Genomic DNA, 18,231 nt, shown 5'->3' with positions numbered 1-18,231 from the left:
GATAAAAGGTAGGATATACAGGCATCTCAGTCACATTTAATTATTCACATCAGACTATTTTCCATATATTAATGTAGCTACAGATCGTCGTTCAATGTCGTAATGATGAAGAAACCTTTACACTTGTTTATCAATAAATAAAAGTAATATATAATTATTTCTAATTATTTTATATTACATATTATACAAAATGTGACATTTTTAGATAACCCTTAAATTTGACAAATCATTCTTCACTCTCACTTCTATGCACAAAATTTTAGAATATATCTTTTTTTTATTTTTATTTTTTTACATGTTTAACATACAGGGAAATACTTAAACGTCACATTTGGAGGAGAGTTCCGTGCTTTTCGCACGCGCTTGCCACAAAACGGAAGTCAAGCTCCCTTGGCACCGGAAGTTAGTGAGGTTGTTGATGACAGATAACAATGGCGACCGAAGTGAGGCAGGAGCTTGCCCAGCTGATGAATTCGAGTGGATCTCATAAAGATCTCGCTGCAAAGTAAGTTGTCTGCCTCAGTTGACTTGCCCATAGCCGTCACAATGGCATGTACGAGTATGAATTAAGGCGACATTCCCAGTTCGCCTGTGGCTGGATAGCTATTTAGCTGCGATAGCCTTGAATAAGCTAAAGTAGTTAGCCGCCAGTAAGCTAAGTTGGCCGGGTTTTAAGCACATTAACTATCTGTTCAAGCATTTCGTTAACTATACACTGTTTAATGTTTGGGCAGCGATGAAACGGAATGTTTGCATTTGCTATAGTGTTGTTTTTTTGTTGTTGCTTACTGCTAACTGTACAGCTGATACTAAACATTTGGAGCAACACCTTTAGTGCTAGTAACAGTATTGATGGAGAAGCTGCAATTTTCAAACGTTTACCCAATCCTCTGTTTTGATTTAGATCATTATCTATTTTTTTTCTTAAAAATGTCTTTCTTTGGGTTTGGACAGCCCTGGAAGAAGTTAAACATTGCTCTGTGTTTGCAAACATTCCCACAGGCTGCAAATATGTTCATTCTTCTTTGCTAACTCTGCTGCAGGTATCGACAAATACTTGACAAGGCAATTCAGTTGACAGATGCAGACCAACTAGAGTCCCTGAAGGCGTTTGTTGAAGCAAGTATGTTGGGCTCGTATCCCTAGAAATGGAATTATGAGCCTTTTCAGGGGCCACAAGATTGTCTCACCGTATTATTGTTTTCATATCTTTTTTTTTCCTGACAGTGGTCAATGAAAATGTCAGTCTTGTCATCTCGAGACAGCTGCTCACAGACTTCTGCACACATCTGCCCAACCTGCCCGATGCCACAGCGAAAGCGGTTTACCACTTCACCCTGGAAAAAATTCAGCCACGAGTCATCTCCTTCGAGGAGCAAGTAAATGCAGCACCTGCTCCTCTTAATTCACGACAGCATCAAAGTCTCAACACTGACACCGAAATGGGCATTTACATCTTGTGTTCTTAAATCCGTAGGTTGCCTCCATCAGGCAGCACCTAGCAACCATTTACGAGAAAGAAGGCGACTGGAGAAATGCTGCCCAGGTTTTAGTTGGAATTCCCCTGGAGACGGGACAGAAGTAAGTCAAGCGACTTGAAGATTTAAATACTAACTGTTGCACACTTGTAGGTGTTCTCTCCCCATCTTAAATCACACTGTATCCCCCCCCCCCCCAGGCAGTATAATGTTGATTACAAATTAGACACGTACCTGAAAATAGCGCGTCTCTACCTGGAAGATGACGATCCGGTGCAGGCCGAGGCCTACATAAACAGAGCCTCGTTGCTTCAGAATGAATCGTCGAATGAACAGTTGCAGATTCACTATAAGGTAAAGCGGACGCGCTGTGTTTTTACGCAAATGAAAAGCTGTCCCCATTACGTGGAGCTAAGAGTCTCGTCATCCGGGCACGTCCTCTTCCCTAGGTGTGCTACGCCAGAGTCCTAGACTTCAGGAGGAAGTTCATTGAAGCTGCACAGAGGTACAACGAGCTGTCCTACAAGTCCATCGTCCACGAGAGCGAACGACTGGAGGCGCTGAAGCACGCCCTGAACTGCACCATACTGGCCTCTGCAGGTACGACCAGGCATTGTTTGTGTTGGGATTGCCTGCGCTCCACTTTCCCTCACCCCTCCGCTCACTTTAGAGAGATTCATCGTGATGAGTAAATATACATAGCGATGACTCAAAGTCAGACCTTGTCCAGATAATTGACTATCACCTCCGTGGCATCAATCTGTGTGATCAATATATGAAAATTCTTTCTATCCTTCCGTCTCCTTGTCAGGCCAGCAGCGGTCCCGTATGTTGGCCACGCTTTTTAAGGACGAGCGCTGTCAGCAGCTGGCCACCTACGGCATCCTGGAGAAGATGTATTTAGACCGCATCATCAGAGGCAACCAGCTGCAGGAGTTCGCTGCCATGTTGATGCCGCACCAGAAAGCGACCACAGCTGACGGTGGGTTGAACGACCTTTCCAGCAGCCGGGCTGCTCTGCGATTGGCTCGACGTCTTCGGGAAATAACAGGCGCCTTCGACATTTTCTCCACCGCCCAGGTTCCAGCATCCTGGACAGAGCTGTGATCGAGCACAACCTCTTGTCTGCCAGCAAACTTTACAACAACATCACCTTCGAAGAACTCGGAGCTCTGTTGGAAATCCCCCCCGCCAAGGTGACTCTTCGGTCTTAGCTGTGGTTTTGTGCCGTCGGGGTTTCCCGATGTAAAATTGGAAGCTTGGGCTGTTTTGTACAGTCAGTTGCAACTTCACATTGTAAAAAAAAAACCAAAAACAAACAAAGAACACTAACATTAAATTAGTAAATGAATGAAATATTGCAAACAAAAAATGAATTAAATGATATTAGGTAATAATCAAAAAATCTTTCATTTTAAGTAACAAAAAATGGTGTCAAATCAAAGCTAGCACACGTTTGTTTTTATAGTTTGGTATTTTGTAAGAGTGCTAATTGTTTCCCACCAGGCGGAGAAAATTGCATCGCAGATGATCACTGAAGGACGCATGAATGGCTTCATTGACCAGATCGATGGCATCGTACACTTTGAAAGTGAGTACTGATTTGTCTTTTCAAATTAGCCTGTTTTACTCCATTATAGGGATGCAAATTATCGATTAATTCATTAATCGTTAGTTGATTGACCTTATTGATTGATTAACGATTAATTGATAAGCGGTGATTTTTCCTGAGAACCTAAATTTTACAATGATAAATGTGTAAGGAAAACATTATTTAACCCTTAAATAATGTTGAGGGTCCATTGTGACCCATTTTTACATTAGAGAACAGTAAAAACACCCTCAACATTTATCCTCTGACTTTAAGTTGACTTCTAATGGGTCTAACTTGTTCTCGGTATATTATGACCATCACAGTATCTACAGGTGACTTGCTCTTTCCTGCCACTACACTGTCATAATGATATTAACTACCTGTGTAAAAAATGCTCAATTAATTGTGACTAATTTAAGTTAGGTTATGTAAGTTTTACTTCTTCCTACCCCTTTTCGAGCACGACTAATTTTGATGTATATTTCACTGTTGTTTGATTACTCATCCTATTTTTTTATTTTCAAGTTTTCTTTCATATGTTTTGGGTTTTGTATCCCTTTTATTTTTACTTTTCATGTTCGAAATAAATAAATCAAATCAAATCAATTTCATTTAATCGAAAAATTGAATTAAACTGCCAATTAATCAATAATCGATTAATTATTAACAGCTCTACTCCATTAACATTAGCAAATTGTCAGTTTTAATATTTTAAGTAATTTTATTCCGTGCTTTTTTTTTTCTTTTTTTTTTTCATTTTGAAGTAGTTCAACTTTCTGGCCAGCAGGGGTCAACAATTCCAAACTAGAATCATAACCCGCAGCGGTCATTTTCTGCTGGATAAAACTGCGACAGATCTCTCACAGCAGCCAAGTCACAACTCGAGTTTTAAACCCACTTGAATCAGACATTTATTCTAATGTCACTTCCCTCTCAGCCCGTGAGCCTCTTCCGACGTGGGACAAACAGATCCAATCACTCTGCTTCCAAGTCAACAATCTTTTGGAGAAGATCCGGCAGGCTGCTCCGGAGTGGGCCGCGCAGGCCATGGAAACCCAGATGACCCAGTGAACATCCTCACTCCACTGCAAACCTCCCAGGGTGCTCATCAGTGTTGTCCTCTCCCCCATTTGGCTCCAATATGAAGAAGAAGTTATGAACTCTGAACATCACGCCTCTATTTGTTTTGGCCCTATGAAATATGTTTCAAAGAATGTGCGTCACAAGTGTTACATCACAGCTGTGACTTCTTCTTCTTCTTCTTCTTCTTTTTTTAGTTCAATCAACTTGAATATTCAGATCAACGGCTTGTCAGAGAGAAGTAACAACATCTGGTGTCCCAGCTCATTCCTCTGATTTTAACTTTTACACACAGCTAAGGCAGTAACGTCTTGAATTCACTCAGATTACTCCTGTAGTTGGCACTTATCAAAGCAAAGATAATAAAAAATAAACTCTTGACATCATTCTGCATTAGCTTACTGTGTCGTGGCATCTTTTTCTGTGACTATCGATGGGCCCGCTGTCACGTTGTTTCCGAACAAAGTCCTCTTCATTCCTTCTGTATGTTGCTATGAAATATTTATTTCTCACACTTGTCACGACTCGGCTCTCAAAAAGCCATGACCAGAGGGAAGACACGGATAGACGGTGCAAATAATCTTGATTTATTAAAATAAATCACAAAAAAACGTAACTCAATGGAATGTGTGTCATAGTTTTGTCAGTGTGTCTGCTGTTGGTTGCAAATGTTAGTGTGATGCATGCAAGTGTTGGAAGAGTGCAAAATGAAATTGAATAGGCCTCAGCCTCCAGACAAAAGATTAACAGAAGCATATGGAGGAGCAAGTCTGTCAGATGCTGGCGAGAGAGCGGCTGGGTGACGACTGCCGGCATTATAGGCCCTGTGGAGACTGGCCGGGTGCTCCCCAATCACAGTAACTCCGCCCACTGCCATACCTGCTGGGACACACAGACTCACACACGCAGGGGAAAACGCATAGCAGGCTCTCGACAGTGGGTGGCCGTCACTCACTTTCATTTTGTTATGGTTTACATTGTCCAAAATACATTGAACACTTGTTGTATGAAAATAAAACACCACCAACAACATCAATATGAACTAAACTCATATTCAGAACTTCCACCAAACTTCTGTAAGGGTCAACAAATGACAATGAAGCTGAATGAATTGACAGCTATGTCAAGTAGCAACATGCTAACCATTGCCATATGTCTGGGTATAAAGTAGCCCGACTTTGGCATTATGCTAATTAAACTGGGTTACAATTTTTTTTTTTTTTTTTGTAAATTGTCTATGTTTTTTCAGATGAATTAGGACCATTTTGCACTGCTGAATCCAAAAATGATATCAATTTTTCTCAATCAGGTCAGGTTTTTATGCTAATTTGATTTTGAAAAATCAGATCTTCTGGCTAAATTGGTTACATTTCTGTGACATTATTAGTTGATTTTCATCAATATTTCAATATTTCTCATCCAAAAAAGGTTTTGGGAGAAAAAAAAATCGTTTTCCAACAGAATGTATTATATTTTACAACATTCAATGTCTGTAAATTGAATAATAGACATTGATAAAGGTAGATACATGAATGTTACATCTTCATTGTGCAAATTCATTATTATGGGCGGCTGTGGCTCAGTTGATAGAGCAGGCTGCGAATTGATGATCAATGGGTTTGTGGTTCAACTCCCGGCTCCAACTGTCCACATGCTGAAGTGTCCTTGGGCAGGGCTGAACCCAAATTTCTCCCAATGGGGTGAGACAGTGCCTTGCATGGCACCAGCCATGTGTGAATGGGTGCTGTAAATGCCAGTGTAAAGCGCTTTGGGGTACCGTGAAGGTGCTGGAAAAAGCCCTATCTAAGTTTCTTCTGGAACAGTGGAGGAATTTTTGTCACTGATTTCATCACAGTGAGCTACAGGACGACTCAAGATCAGGATACTCGAGGCTGCTTCGGTTCTTTCTGGTGATCCCAGTCACATCAATAGCGCAGAAGTAGCAGTCAGTGACGTGGTTTGTCGGCTCTCTCCAAACCATGGTAATTCCAAACTTCATGACTTGCATACTGTGTGTGGCGCCCAACCTGTATCCTGGTCACCAAGTTTAATACTAAAATAAGCACAGTAAGCATGCTTTCTAGAAACTTGTGACTAGATTCCTGTCAGGAACAATGGTGTATTCATTGCAGATGTAGCAGAATATGTCAGGCTTATTTTTGCAAGATCGAAGCCATTTCATTTACTTGTAATAGTAAAAAAAAACAAAACAATGAGTCATAATTGACTCATTGTTTTTTTTTATATTAGATTGCAAAATCTTCAGATTTCGTTGATTGCAAGAAATATCAAAGAATTTTGCATCATTTGACGTGAAAATACCCGTACATGTATACAATAACATCAAAAAACAAATACGTAGCGCATTAAAATTAGCCCAAATCAGCTAAAAAAAAAAAACAGAAACAATAAATTTGTTGTTGACCAGTGTTATGCATGTAATTGCAATTAGTTTTTCCTGAAGTCTAAGGTGATGCATATTGCGTAAACTAAGCTCCCCTAAGCCCTCTCAGTATACAAGTTATGTCTGGTTATTTTAAAGCAAATTCAGTTTAAGTCTAATTGAATATTTGCGTTACTAAAAAAATGTCAGTTTTCTTTGGAAAATAATAATAATAATAATAATAATAATAATAATAATAATAATAATAATGATAAATGTTATTTATAAAGCACTTATAAACCACTGCTTGTGGTCTGAGAAGATGGTTAACGGTGGTAAAAAGCTAATTGGAGTGTCCAGAGTTTTTAATTGATTCGATTCGAATAGAATTTTGACTGGGCATCAGCGACCGTGAACAGGCCTTTTGATGATCACAAAATTTTTGAATAGAAATCTTGTTCCTCTGTTTGCCTTCCCACCTCATTACCAGGTTGACATTTGAATGAACAGCTGACCGGGTTTACTCCTGATCTAAAAGTTCAAACACAACGGGAAGTCTAAAGTTCCTTGTTCCGTAGAATCGTTGTGTCTTTGTTAGTGCTGGTGTGTCGCATTTGACTAACACTCCTGACTGATCAAGGTCAACAGCACCAATAAAAGCGTTTTCATAATGTCATGATAGCCATTAAAAGCACAATGTGGACAAGAGACATGTGTGTAATCACCCTGGAATTTTTATTGTTTTTTATTGTACATGCTTGTTGAGATTAGAAAATGCCCTGTGCCTTCCGGAGTTTAATGTCTCTCTTCAGTTGACAGGTGGTGCAGCAGAAGCAGCACCAATAGGCCATGAAGTCATTGCATAGCGACCCCTGGGAACAGAAAAGAGGAGAAAGCCAGGAATTATACATTTAAACAGGGAAGCAGCAAAAAAAAGTAAACTAAATAAGATAAAACAAACAAACTAACTAACAAACAACAGCCTTAAAAGCAAAACAAATATATATTTTTAATTATTGCATTTTTCTCCACTTCCAAAAGGATTTCCATCGCTATTCTTCCACCAGATTGTGAGGATTATTTTTTTTATTACACGAGGATGAACAGTCAATTGGTAAATATTAGCCGACAATTGTCCTTTGGATTTAAAGCGTCATTATTTACGGTGTCATATGGGCACAAATACCTCAGTAATATATAACTACTCATTGTGACTAACTCATGACAGCGTTGCAGGATTTACAGCCCCACAATTTTATCATATCACGTTGCTGCGCAACAACGAATGGTCAAGGTTTTGTCTCCCAGACCCTGAATTTTACAGCTCAAACCAAAAGGGCTCAGCGCCTTGTTTTCCCAGGTCAACCATTTTTCACTCAACCACTGTCTATGCATATTTGCACTTCAAAGTTGACTCTTTCCTTTTTCGATTTGTCACAAAGTGCTTCTTTCTCTCTCCAAAACCCCCCAAAAACGGAATTTTATTGCATTTTTATTTTTACTTTACACATTTAAGATATTCCTGGCCAAATCTGACCTGCATGGTTGCATTTAAAGGCACAGAGGTAAAATTTCACATCCGTTGGGATGTGAAAATCACTGGGATTTTAACCTTTAACCTTTATTTATCTTACAGTTAACCAACAGTGTTTTTTGTTTTCTTCTTAAAAGACATTGTAACTATTTTTTAAAGGGATATATTTTAAGCTTAACTATACATGATGAACATGTACAACGAAAAATATAACATTGTCCTTTGTTTGAAGTAGAATTCAGTTCAAATTGTTCATTAACCAGCCACATAGAATACCGTCTAGGATTTTGAATAGACGTAGATTCTAAACTGAGGCTACAGCAAATATTTTCATTACTGATACCTTTAAACTGAAGTGTTGCAGCACTGTTGTCGGTTAAAGTTGGCTTTGGAAAGCAGCCTGCTCCAATGTTTGCACATCAATTCACACCATCACAAATGCACACGGTGCAAACTCACCTCGATGTTGTATCTGGTCCTGTAGACGCTGCGTATTGCCAACTGCGTTCCGCACAGGCAGCACTCGTCCATGTCGCTGGCAATGGAGCAGCCGAGGCACGGCAGGCAGAAGGTCCCGCAGAGGCCTGATTCGGAGGGAGGAGAGGCGACGTTAGCGAAACGGAGTGGGCTCCGCAAACTCTCGAGGCGGCGCCTGGAGGTGTTTCCCCCAAAAGAGGCTTACAAACTGAGCAGTCGTCGCAGCAGGAACACAGGCCGCTCTGGAATTCGGACGGCTGGAACCTTCCGGGTTGGTTGGTGACGGCCATGGTGAGCGGTGGCGAGAAAGTTGCCTGTTGCGTTTCGATAGGCAGTGACAATGAAGCAGAGATTTAATGATAATGAACGACACCTGATTTTAACCCTCCCATCCCAAAAGTGGAGGAATATATATAAAAAAAAAGGTGTTTCACCTCTTCTGAGTATCCAAAACAGGGAAGTGGCTGAGTCGAGACAGTAAGTAACACTCACCTGGCAGTTGGAGACTACAGTTACGGCCGACTTCTGTGAACTGGGGCTGAACACACTGGCGTGGGCCAATTTATAGACTTTTTTTTCCTTTTTTTTTTCTAACCCGTATTGCTCTTGTGATGGCAATTTCCAGGTAATTCACCCATAAATAGACACACCCACTACATCTTACACAAGGCCACTGTAAAAATGTGTTCCGTCTTTGCACGTGATTTGCGCATGGGTGTGGGCACAGCGCACATTATCAGACATGCGCACACCCAGCAATTTCATATGGCAAACAAATACTGGAATATATACAGATACTGGAACACCCCAAAATAACCCCTCCCACCTCAATAGAAAGCCGGCGTAGAAGAAAAACCCTATCAGTGAGTCATTGCTGTGTTGGTGGTCCAAGGTCCAGTATTACAGCATTTTTCCGCTGGCATGGATTGTTTTAATTGTCCACACTGATGGTTTGTCAACAGCAATGGGGAACTGCGTAGTCCAAGCGATGTCAGGGCAGGCTGCGTTGGAGTTAATGTTTGATTGATTTATAACGTTGATATCAACGTTACTATTAATATCAAGGAATGATTAACAAACTTGTTTATGGTAAATGTACTGCACTGATATAGCGTTTTGTGTCTTGCCCAAGGACACTGCCACATGTTGACAGTTGGAGCCGGGGATTTGAACCGCCAACCCTTCAATCGTTCATTCGCAACTAACTTTATTGATCCCAAATTGGGAAACAGCACTGTTGCAGCAGTCAAAAAAACAATACAAAAAGTGAAAGAAGAAGGATAAAAATAAACTATACAGTAATTTCAGTTTACAGTTAGAAAGTGGTTAAACTATACAGTATGAACAAGAAAAACAATAAAATATAAGTATGCCGTCCAGTTGATCGGAAACGAGACTCCAGTTCCTTTACAGATGTTTAATGAACACCGTTGAACACTTTAGCCTGCTTCTCAACCAACGGCAGAGTTATCTTGAAAGCTGTCTTCTCCACCTTAGTGAGCGCGCATGCTTTTACCGGTGCGTCTCAGTACTTGCGTCTTGAAGTTGGCGAAGTTAACAAATGCTACTTCCGTTTTAGAGTATCAAACTAAAAGGTCCGCATTTCAAAATAAGTGCATTAAACAGCTACATTTACAATAAGAAATCAAATCCATCTATTTACAACAAACCAGGGGCAGATGTGCATAGACAGTCAAAGATGTGCAAAGGCAGGGATAAGCAAGGCTTTATAAACCATTTTTGCATTATTTGCCGTTGAGTCCAGTTAAAAAGTCCAGAATGCTATCTGTCACAGAGGGGGGAAGAGTTGTACAGAGTGATGGCTCTCGGAAGGAAGGATCTTCTGAAGCTATCCTTCAGACAACGCAGCTGCCTCAGTCCTTTGGAGAAGACGCTCTGCTGTCTGTCAAGAGTGTGGTCCTGATTGTCCATGATGGACAGAAGCTTGTTCAGCGTCCTCCTCTCCACCACCGCCTCAAAAGTCTCCTGACTGCAGCCAATGACAGAGCCGGCTTCCTTGATCAGTTTGCTCAGCACGACACCTGTCACCTGTATCACTGGCTGAGATGCTGCCACCCCAGCAGACCACAGAGGAGAAGAGACTGCTGGCCACAACAGACTGGTAAAAGATCTCCAGCATTTTGCTGCACACATGGAAGGATCTCTGCGTTTAGTTAATTAACATCATTTGGAATAAGCTTTTTGGCTTTTTTCTGAAACTGCGTAATACTGAATAAGTAACACGCACAGACCTCATTCATATTTGCTCTATTTGCACATTCATATTTGAACTTCAGGGCGTACAGGTCGGAGACCTCGACCGTGCAGCCCTGTTCCTCCAATGTTTCCTTAGCCTTGCAAATATGAGGCTAATATATTAGCCAATCATTTACTATTGGTCTTGATATCCAGAAATGAGTGTCAGAGATCAGAGATTGCTATGAGTTGTAAGACCAACTCAGAGATGCAATAAAAAAATTATATAAGTGAAATGATCTTGAATTTGTTAAGTGTTTTGTCCCAATTAACCGCAAATATATTTTGCGAAGCAAATTTATAAATGTTTTTTTTTTTTCTTCCCAAAATCCTTTGAAAAGATTGACGTTCACTGCAACGCAACGCCTTGGATGTATAGCCCAGCGCTATTCCCCTTTTGGACACTCAATGTCGCTGTTTCCCATAAATTAGTCGACACCCAGTCGCGTGGAGGGGGGCATCGCGTAATGACAGCCTGACTGTAATGATACAGGCCGCTGCATAATGGGCAGCTGTAAGTCTGATTTTCAATTTCCGACTAGCTAAAGATAGACATGAGCTAAATTACAGCAAACTACGCAAGGTTGCCATTTATCCTCCTCTACAGCACGACACACCGAAAATACTTTCACCAGGCTGAGCGCACATGACAAGAGGCCTAAATTCTGAAAATCCTCCGACACAATATACAATGGCCTCTTAGTCCAGGCTTTGAGACAAAGACAGTGATGTGTGCATGTTTCTCTTTTTCCCCCTGCCTTGTCGGCAGTTTTCATTAGCTTGATTCAAGGTGCCAGACAAGTGTCAGAATCCAGTTTATGTTCTTTGTTGATTCCGACGTTGCTTGGTGATGGTGCGTCTGCAGTGAGGCCATTCCTTCAGCACAGAATTATTTCATTACGGCAAAAGTCAAGCACAGTTTAGACGGGCCTCGCTTGAGTGCTCCCATTTTAAGCCAACGCATGCTTCTACTCAAAGTTACAAGAAAAAAACAACTGGCCCCCCCCCCCTTTTTTTTTTTAACTTCACGTCGTGTATCTGACAGATGTAGTTACTGTGCAAATTCAGATTTTACACTGGGAATATGTGAGGTTGTAGCTCCTGGGTGAGCCACACAATAACAGCGTTGTTAACATGCAAACAGACGACTGTATCTCCTGTTTTCTTACTCTGGTTGGTGAGGGCCATGACGGTGCTGTTAGCGCTTTGAGCTGAGTATGTTGTTTGAAGATATTATCTTCCCATTCACTCCAGTGAAAAATGTTCAGTCAAGCCATGCAATACAGTGATGTCACTTGGAGCCAGAGGCTCTGCGGCCCGTCACCGCCGAAGACACGTCTCCTTTGAGAAAAGAACAACTGACTCACAACTAAACATAACAAGGGAGTGAAGCTGCACCTTGACAGTTTTCCTTCGTGATTCTTTGGATTACTGAGGAAAAGGCACACGTGCTTTTTTCCCCCAGTGCTATATCAATATAGCTGAGTTTCACTTCACTTCATTTCATTTTCCTGAAGGTGACAGTGACAAACATAGTGACATTTTCCTGCATTGGGGGAAAATCCACCAATGACTTGAAATGAACCCGTGCACCTTCTGCACTTGTTTACATTTTTTTTTTGTCTGTTAATTCCTATGGGAAAATGAAATGAAACATCAATCATCCATGCTACTGGTGGATCCCTCTCCACCCCTACATCCTGTGTATCTTGTTGCCTCGGAATTACACTGACATCAAGAACTGTAACATCAACAATCATTAGTATGAGGGTAATTGCTACCTGCTACAACCACAAAACGGATCTGTTAGAAGTTGATCTGATTCCGTATTGGAGGGGATTGTGGCCTATACTGTCGCTGACCGTTAGGGGGAGGGCGCGATGCACGTCCAGTTCTCAGTTGGAGTTTCTGGGTTCTCAGTCCTTTAGCACAGTCCCCGTCAAATTAGTGATGCAGCCACTGACTAGAAGCAGCGGTATTTATCAGCCTAAGAAGATGAAATTAAACCAACACTGATATATCACCTTAAAAAGTAAACTGCAAATGAGAGAATGCAAAACCCGATTAAACGACAATTAATGAAGTGTCAGAGTTCAAGGAACATTTCATGACTTCGTTTATGCAGATGCTTTTTGGTTGGATTGAAATAGGTTTTGTCTGTCAGTGTTTTTTTTTTTTTTTTTCTTTCCTGAGGTTTCCCACAGCGGCCGCCGAGACAGATCCGGACAGCTATCAGGGAAATAAACAGAGATAAAATGGAAAAAGAAGACGGAAAAACATAAACATGAACAAAACCTCTGTTTATCCGGCGCTTTTTGCTTCAGGTTGGTGGTAAATTGGAACGTTTCCCCTGTTTGCAACCCAAACTGTTATCAACAGAAACTGAAATGCAGAAAAAAGATAAGCACGTGAAAGTTTAAAGGAGTGAATTCCTTTTGCTGATCACACCACTTTAGTGCTTTGACTTACTTAAAATTAAAAAATAAAATAAAACAAATCAAACTTTTTTTTCCTTCCCTTTCCTGTCTTTCCCACCACTAAACCCGCCATCTGTTGACGCTCTTTATTGACTTCAGACAGATGAAACCATCCCATGTCATTCAACGGACATACAATATCTGCTGCAACTTGGCTTGATGCATTCATAAATTCTTGCAAATTCTACTTTAAGTGCGGGTCAAAATCAATGCATATATATATTTTTTAAAAAAACGGCCTTTAACAGTCCCTTTAAAAAGGCGCGATTTGATTTCCCTTCATCCGGCAATAGGTGCATGTTTAACCACGTGAAGCGCCCCGCTCCCTTCAACGTACAGCAAAACCAGCGCCACCTCTGCGTTCAGCTTAAAGAAGCTGAAGTTTGCGGTGTTATTCCAGGGCAGCGGCGATAGGCATGCGCACAGCTGATGGAGGAGCGAGCAGCGGCACATCTGCACTGACGTCATCTCCCTCGTCTAAAAAAAAAAAAAAAGGAAAAAAAAAAAAAAAAAAAAAAAAAAAAGGGTCCAATTTGAAGCTGTCCGGGACTGAGACAGACCGGTTTCTGCATAGTAGTGAGAGGGGAGCAGCTCCAAGTCAACTTTCCCCCCCCTCCTTTCCCTTGCTGGTGTTTGCATGCACTTTTTCCCCCCTCCTGAGAGGCATTCTGCTGCGGCGCTCCCTGAGATGGCAGAACAACCTCTGTAACCTTAACTCACTTTTTTCTTTTGGGGAAAAAAAAAGAAGCTACTCTGAGCCACACTAGCAGGAACCTACAAAGTCCAGAATGCATCAGTGACAGATCAAGCCGCGAGTAGAAGTTTTTTTTTTTTTTTTTTTTTTTGCTGGAGGAAAACCAAGACTTTTAAAGACTCTTTTTTTTTTTGTTGTTGTTGTTGGAGGTGACAGTGTCTGAGTTGCGAGGCACACTGTTGCTGCTGTTGCTGCTGCTGCTGCTGCTGTTGCTGCTGCTGCTGCTGCCACCGGCGTCTGTCTCTGAAGAGACACTCGCGCCGCGACTTTTTGCAGGATGGCAGAGTCCAAAGGGGGATGAGAAGAGGAGAGAACAGTGTGGCGGAAACTTCAGAGCTGCACAAGTCTTTTGTCCCGGTGCTCTCCCTGTGCACAGTTGGAATCGGAGCCGGCCATGAAGATGAGTATGGTAACTATGTGTGAACACACTGTTGAGAGAGCACACACACACGCACACACACACACACACACACACAGGCGAGCTCCTGTCAGGTAGTTTTTGTGTCTGAGTCGCCGAGCTTTTTTTTTCTTTTCTTTTCTTTTCTTTTCTTTTTTTTTTTTTTTTAGAGCCACCCCGGGAGATAGCATGCATTCAGCCCAGAGTTGCCGAACTGTTTTTCTGTTTTTTTTTTTTTTTGTTGCGAAAAGTAGTAGCTTAATTCAGGGAGAAATCTTTATTCATTTGGCGCTGCCTCCTGCAGCGCGTTCCATGGCAGATCCGTGCGTCTGCGCGCTGACTCGAGAGATTTCAGTCTCCGAAACCGCGTCAAAGTGATGTCAGGTGGTTTATTTGGAGGGTTTTTTTTTCTCTCTCTCTCTTTCCCTTTTCTTTTTCTTCTTGGGCGCATTGCACACACGGCCGCCTGCCAAGTGTCTGGGCCAGTGCGGCCAAGTAAGTAGCGCAGTCTGTCTGGAGCGCGCAGCTAAAGAAACATTAGCGCCAAAAAAATAGAAAATAAATAAAAATGTTTTTTTTTTTTTTTTTTTTTTTCCGTTAATGTTTACTCGTGGCCGGGTCTGCCATCTGTGTGGTTTCGGTTGCCGACCACTTCCACTGGACCGTCATAAGCGGCGCGCGCTGACGTTTGTTTATGCCCGCGGTGTGCACATGGTGCCGCGCGGCTCGTGACGCCGAGCGAAACCGCAGAGGAGTGCGCGGGGATCGCGTCGAGCAAGAGGCGAGATTTGTCAGCGTCAGCTTGCTTCGTTTGAGGCTCGCAAACGAATCACGGATCAGCAAGTAGTCAGAGAGAGAGAGAGAGACAGAGAGAGAGAAAGTGAGTGAGAGAGAGAGAGAGAGAGAGAGAGAGAGAGAGAGAGAGAGAGAGATGGCGAGCTCCAGTTGATGAGTTGACGCTGAGCTCTGTAGGAGGCTTTCATTCAGTCACCTCCAATAGGATCCGATGCTGTCGACTGCAGATGCAACAGTTGGCCCAGCTGTTTGCTTTGTGGACCAATAGAAAAATAAAGATTCATTTTCCTGGTTTAACTGATTTGATGTTGAGCTCTTTCTTGAGCAAAAGTCAGATCTGGTTGCACCCACGTTCCCATTAGATGTTTATTATTGGTTCACATGATTATTCATTTAATCCCCCCCCCAAAAAAAACAAACAGTTAGTCAATAAATCACAAGATTATATATGATTGGTCCTAGGCAAAATTAACAGCTTTGACAAAAGGTGATGAATAAACCAACGATCATCGAGCGTCATGCCATCAGACTTGACGACAGGTCCGCAAGAAGGAAGACATAATTTCACCCTGTCACTGATGTCCTTTCCCCAGGAATGCAGATGGATTGGTCAAGACAAGTCTCCAATATAGGACTTCCTGTGTGGAGCTACACCTGAAGAGTGACTGTGCCTGATGGATTACGCTGTGCTTCTTCTTCCTCGAGCCGCTGACATGAACCCGGAGGCCACCGAGATGCGAGTGCGCTCGCCTTTAGGAGCGATCTGAGACCTGGATGAGCCCTCGAGCGCGACGAGAAGATTCGAGCGAAGGAGAGGAACCATGGACTTGTTGTGGTGTCGCACTGGAGCGACCGTGCGCTTTTAGCCCATTTGTAGCACCCTCTACCCCCAAACCCCATGTCACAGCTTCCCCTGAATTATGGAAATTTTGTGGAAGACGCTGACTTGGATACTTAGCCTGGTGGCGATGGCTGCTTCCGTATTTCCAAACGTTAACAGACTTTCACACAACTCTCAAGGTATGTCAGGGGATCAGGATCAGGTTTCGCTGCTTGTGTCTTGACCAAAGGTATTAACGATCTCCTCCTTTGTTTTGTTTTGATTTTAAATCTCCTCTTTGCGTAAAAGAGGAGTTCCTGTCTGTCCTGCAGCACTACCAGGTGACTGTCCCGGCGCGGGTCGACGAGAACGGAAAGTTCCTGAGCTACACTGTGAAGCACCACCGGCCTGGCCGACGGAGACGCGGGTTGGCGGAAGCCAACATGGGAGCCGTGCCTGCACTGGACCCGCCAGAGTCGCAGCTGTTCTACTCACTGTCCGCCTACGGGAAGCACTTTCACTTGAACCTGACGCTCAGCCCGCACCTGGTGTCCAAACATTTCACGGTGGAATACTGGGGCAAAGGCGGGCTGGAGTGGCGTCACAACGTGGTCGACAACTGTCACTATGTGGGGATTTTGCAAAATCAGCACAGCACCACCAGAGTGGCACTCAGCAACTGCAAAGGCCTGGTGAGTAGGGCAGGTTTTCTTGGTCCGTATCAGGTCCACACTCTGTCGAATCGAGTGACGTCAGAAACGCCCCCTTTGAAGTCGTAATTTCACCTCAGAAAGCCGCGAAAACCTTCCCAATCCAATATGGCAACCGCCATTGTTAGCATTGAATGAAAGTTGTCTATTTCCCTGTTTTTCGGACAAATCTTCTGTTTTCCTGATGTTTAAAAGTTGTATTGATGGCGCTGTGCAGCGTTCGACCTGTTATCTTCACACTGACATCTCGTTGTGTGTCCTTGTCAGCTGCTGTCGGCTAACTATGCTAATGGCTGCGGCCAAAGTAGCTAAAATGACAGAAAAAGTGTGTAAAAAGCAAAAAAGTGAAACGTTTTTTCCACGAAAAAAAGTGCTGGGCGGGCTGGGGACGGGTAGTTCCAGGCCCCCGTGTCTCCCACACACATCACACTTGTGTTGCTACTGTGTCAGCCAATCCCTCAGAGGATTAGACCAAATTGTAGTTAGTTTAGCAGAATTTTGGCATCCCTGTCACTTGGCACATGGGGTCTGTAGGCAGTTCGCAGCGGGGTGAATCTCCCAGTGATCTGTTCGAGATAAATAGCCCGCCTCATCCCCCAGATTAGTAGTTGGGATTCCTCTAAGTGGATATGTGAAATGACGGGTCTAAATTGTAAACATTACCCAAAGTGGTCATTTTGAAAACAAAAACCCGAACAACACCAACAAGGTATCTAATTATCCTGTCTAAGCCAGCGGCCCCGAGGCTCCTAATTGCAGACTGCATGTGTGTCCAGTCTCCCTGTGATAACCAAGGAATAGGGGGACGTTTTAATGAGCTCTCCCTGCTTTGGAGGAACTCCGAAGAAGGTTGGGCGGGGGTGGGGGTGGGGGACAAGCCCTGATTCTTATTGGCAATTGCAATCATCTGGAGAAAAATATGCAGCAAAATGTGTTGGCAAGACCTGCTAGCGGTATCATAAATTGAATTAGTGCTCGCTCTTTTTTTGTAACAACACCAAAAATGGACAAAACTGTGTCTGGACTTTAATGTAATCAGCTGTCTGGACAGTTTGAGATGTTGACATCACACACTATTAAAGCCCAGAGTCGAGCATGTGTGTGTGTGCGTGTGAGCGAGTGAGTGAGTGCGTGAGTGCGTGTGTGTGCTTCGGTGTGAGGTGCGGATAATTGCTTTCAGTGGAGGTTTTACAGAGCCAAGGTGGTATTTTCTACAAACTCGTTTTGAAGGACTGTTTATGCTTCTCAGAGGGGGGTGAAGGATTTAGGGCAGTGCTCATAATGCAGGTCTTGATGTGAGCAATTTGTAGGCGCAGCTAATGCGTTGTAGTTTGTGTGCAAAATCACAACCCCATTAATGCTTGCGCCAGAATGCAACATGGTTTCGTAAAGGCTACTTCACCCGATAGTGAGTGCATGGCGGTGGAGATTTTGGAGAGGCTATTGAAGAAAAAAGGTATCATGAATCCATTATTT

The 18,231-nt window shown here is 42.8% G+C and overlaps 3 protein-coding genes across 6 annotated transcripts in view; 2 read left to right on the top strand and 1 right to left on the bottom strand.

Annotated features, from left to right (window-relative positions):
• Positions 1-349: 349 nt before the first annotated feature.
• On the top strand, positions 350-4,548 carry cops4 (COP9 constitutive photomorphogenic homolog subunit 4 (Arabidopsis)). The gene is made up of 10 exons (XM_076029560.1): positions 350-505; positions 1,044-1,123; positions 1,228-1,379; positions 1,478-1,581; positions 1,679-1,832; positions 1,928-2,078; positions 2,290-2,460; positions 2,559-2,674; positions 2,985-3,069; positions 4,010-4,548. Exons 1-10 carry the CDS (start codon positions 432-434, stop codon positions 4,141-4,143), a joined length of 1,221 nt encoding a protein of 406 aa, XP_075885675.1. The 5' UTR covers positions 350-431; the 3' UTR covers positions 4,144-4,548.
• Positions 4,549-7,267: 2,719 nt separating this feature from the next.
• Positions 7,268-18,231, bottom strand: part of LOC142890491 (placenta-specific gene 8 protein-like) — a 44,842-nt gene continuing 33,878 nt past the window's right edge. The window contains exons 1-4 of one of the 2 annotated variants that reach the window (XM_076029573.1): positions 9,039-9,063; positions 8,752-8,860; positions 8,529-8,653; positions 7,268-7,407 (exon numbers count right to left, since the gene is read on the bottom strand). In XM_076029573.1, the coding sequence (XP_075885688.1) occupies positions 7,303-7,407; positions 8,529-8,653; positions 8,752-8,836 (315 nt within the window). In that variant the 5' untranslated portion in view covers positions 8,837-8,860; positions 9,039-9,063 and the 3' untranslated portion in view covers positions 7,268-7,302. Of the gene's footprint in view, positions 7,408-8,528; positions 8,654-8,751; positions 8,861-9,038; positions 9,064-18,231 lie in introns of those variants that run through there. The other variant, XM_076029572.1, reaches the window with a different exon arrangement.
• Positions 14,238-18,231, top strand: part of adamts6 (ADAM metallopeptidase with thrombospondin type 1 motif, 6) — a 56,086-nt gene continuing 52,092 nt past the window's right edge. For all 3 annotated transcript variants that reach the window (XM_076029564.1, XM_076029563.1, XM_076029562.1), the window contains exons 1-3: positions 14,238-14,442; positions 15,819-16,245; positions 16,355-16,737. In XM_076029564.1, coding sequence (XP_075885679.1) covers positions 16,146-16,245; positions 16,355-16,737 — 483 coding nt within the window. In that variant the 5' untranslated portion in view covers positions 14,238-14,442; positions 15,819-16,145. The remainder of the gene's footprint in view (positions 14,443-15,818; positions 16,246-16,354; positions 16,738-18,231) is intronic.

This window comes from Nelusetta ayraudi, unplaced genomic scaffold (genome assembly GCF_046127955.1).
Source record: "Nelusetta ayraudi isolate G7.1 ecotype Tasmania unplaced genomic scaffold, CSIRO-AGI_Nayr_v1 ptg000026l, whole genome shotgun sequence".
Lineage (NCBI taxonomy): Eukaryota > Metazoa > Chordata > Actinopteri > Tetraodontiformes > Monacanthidae > Nelusetta > Nelusetta ayraudi.
The sequence above is the reverse complement of the archived record's forward strand: the minus strand, read 5'-3'. Positions and strand labels throughout refer to the sequence as shown.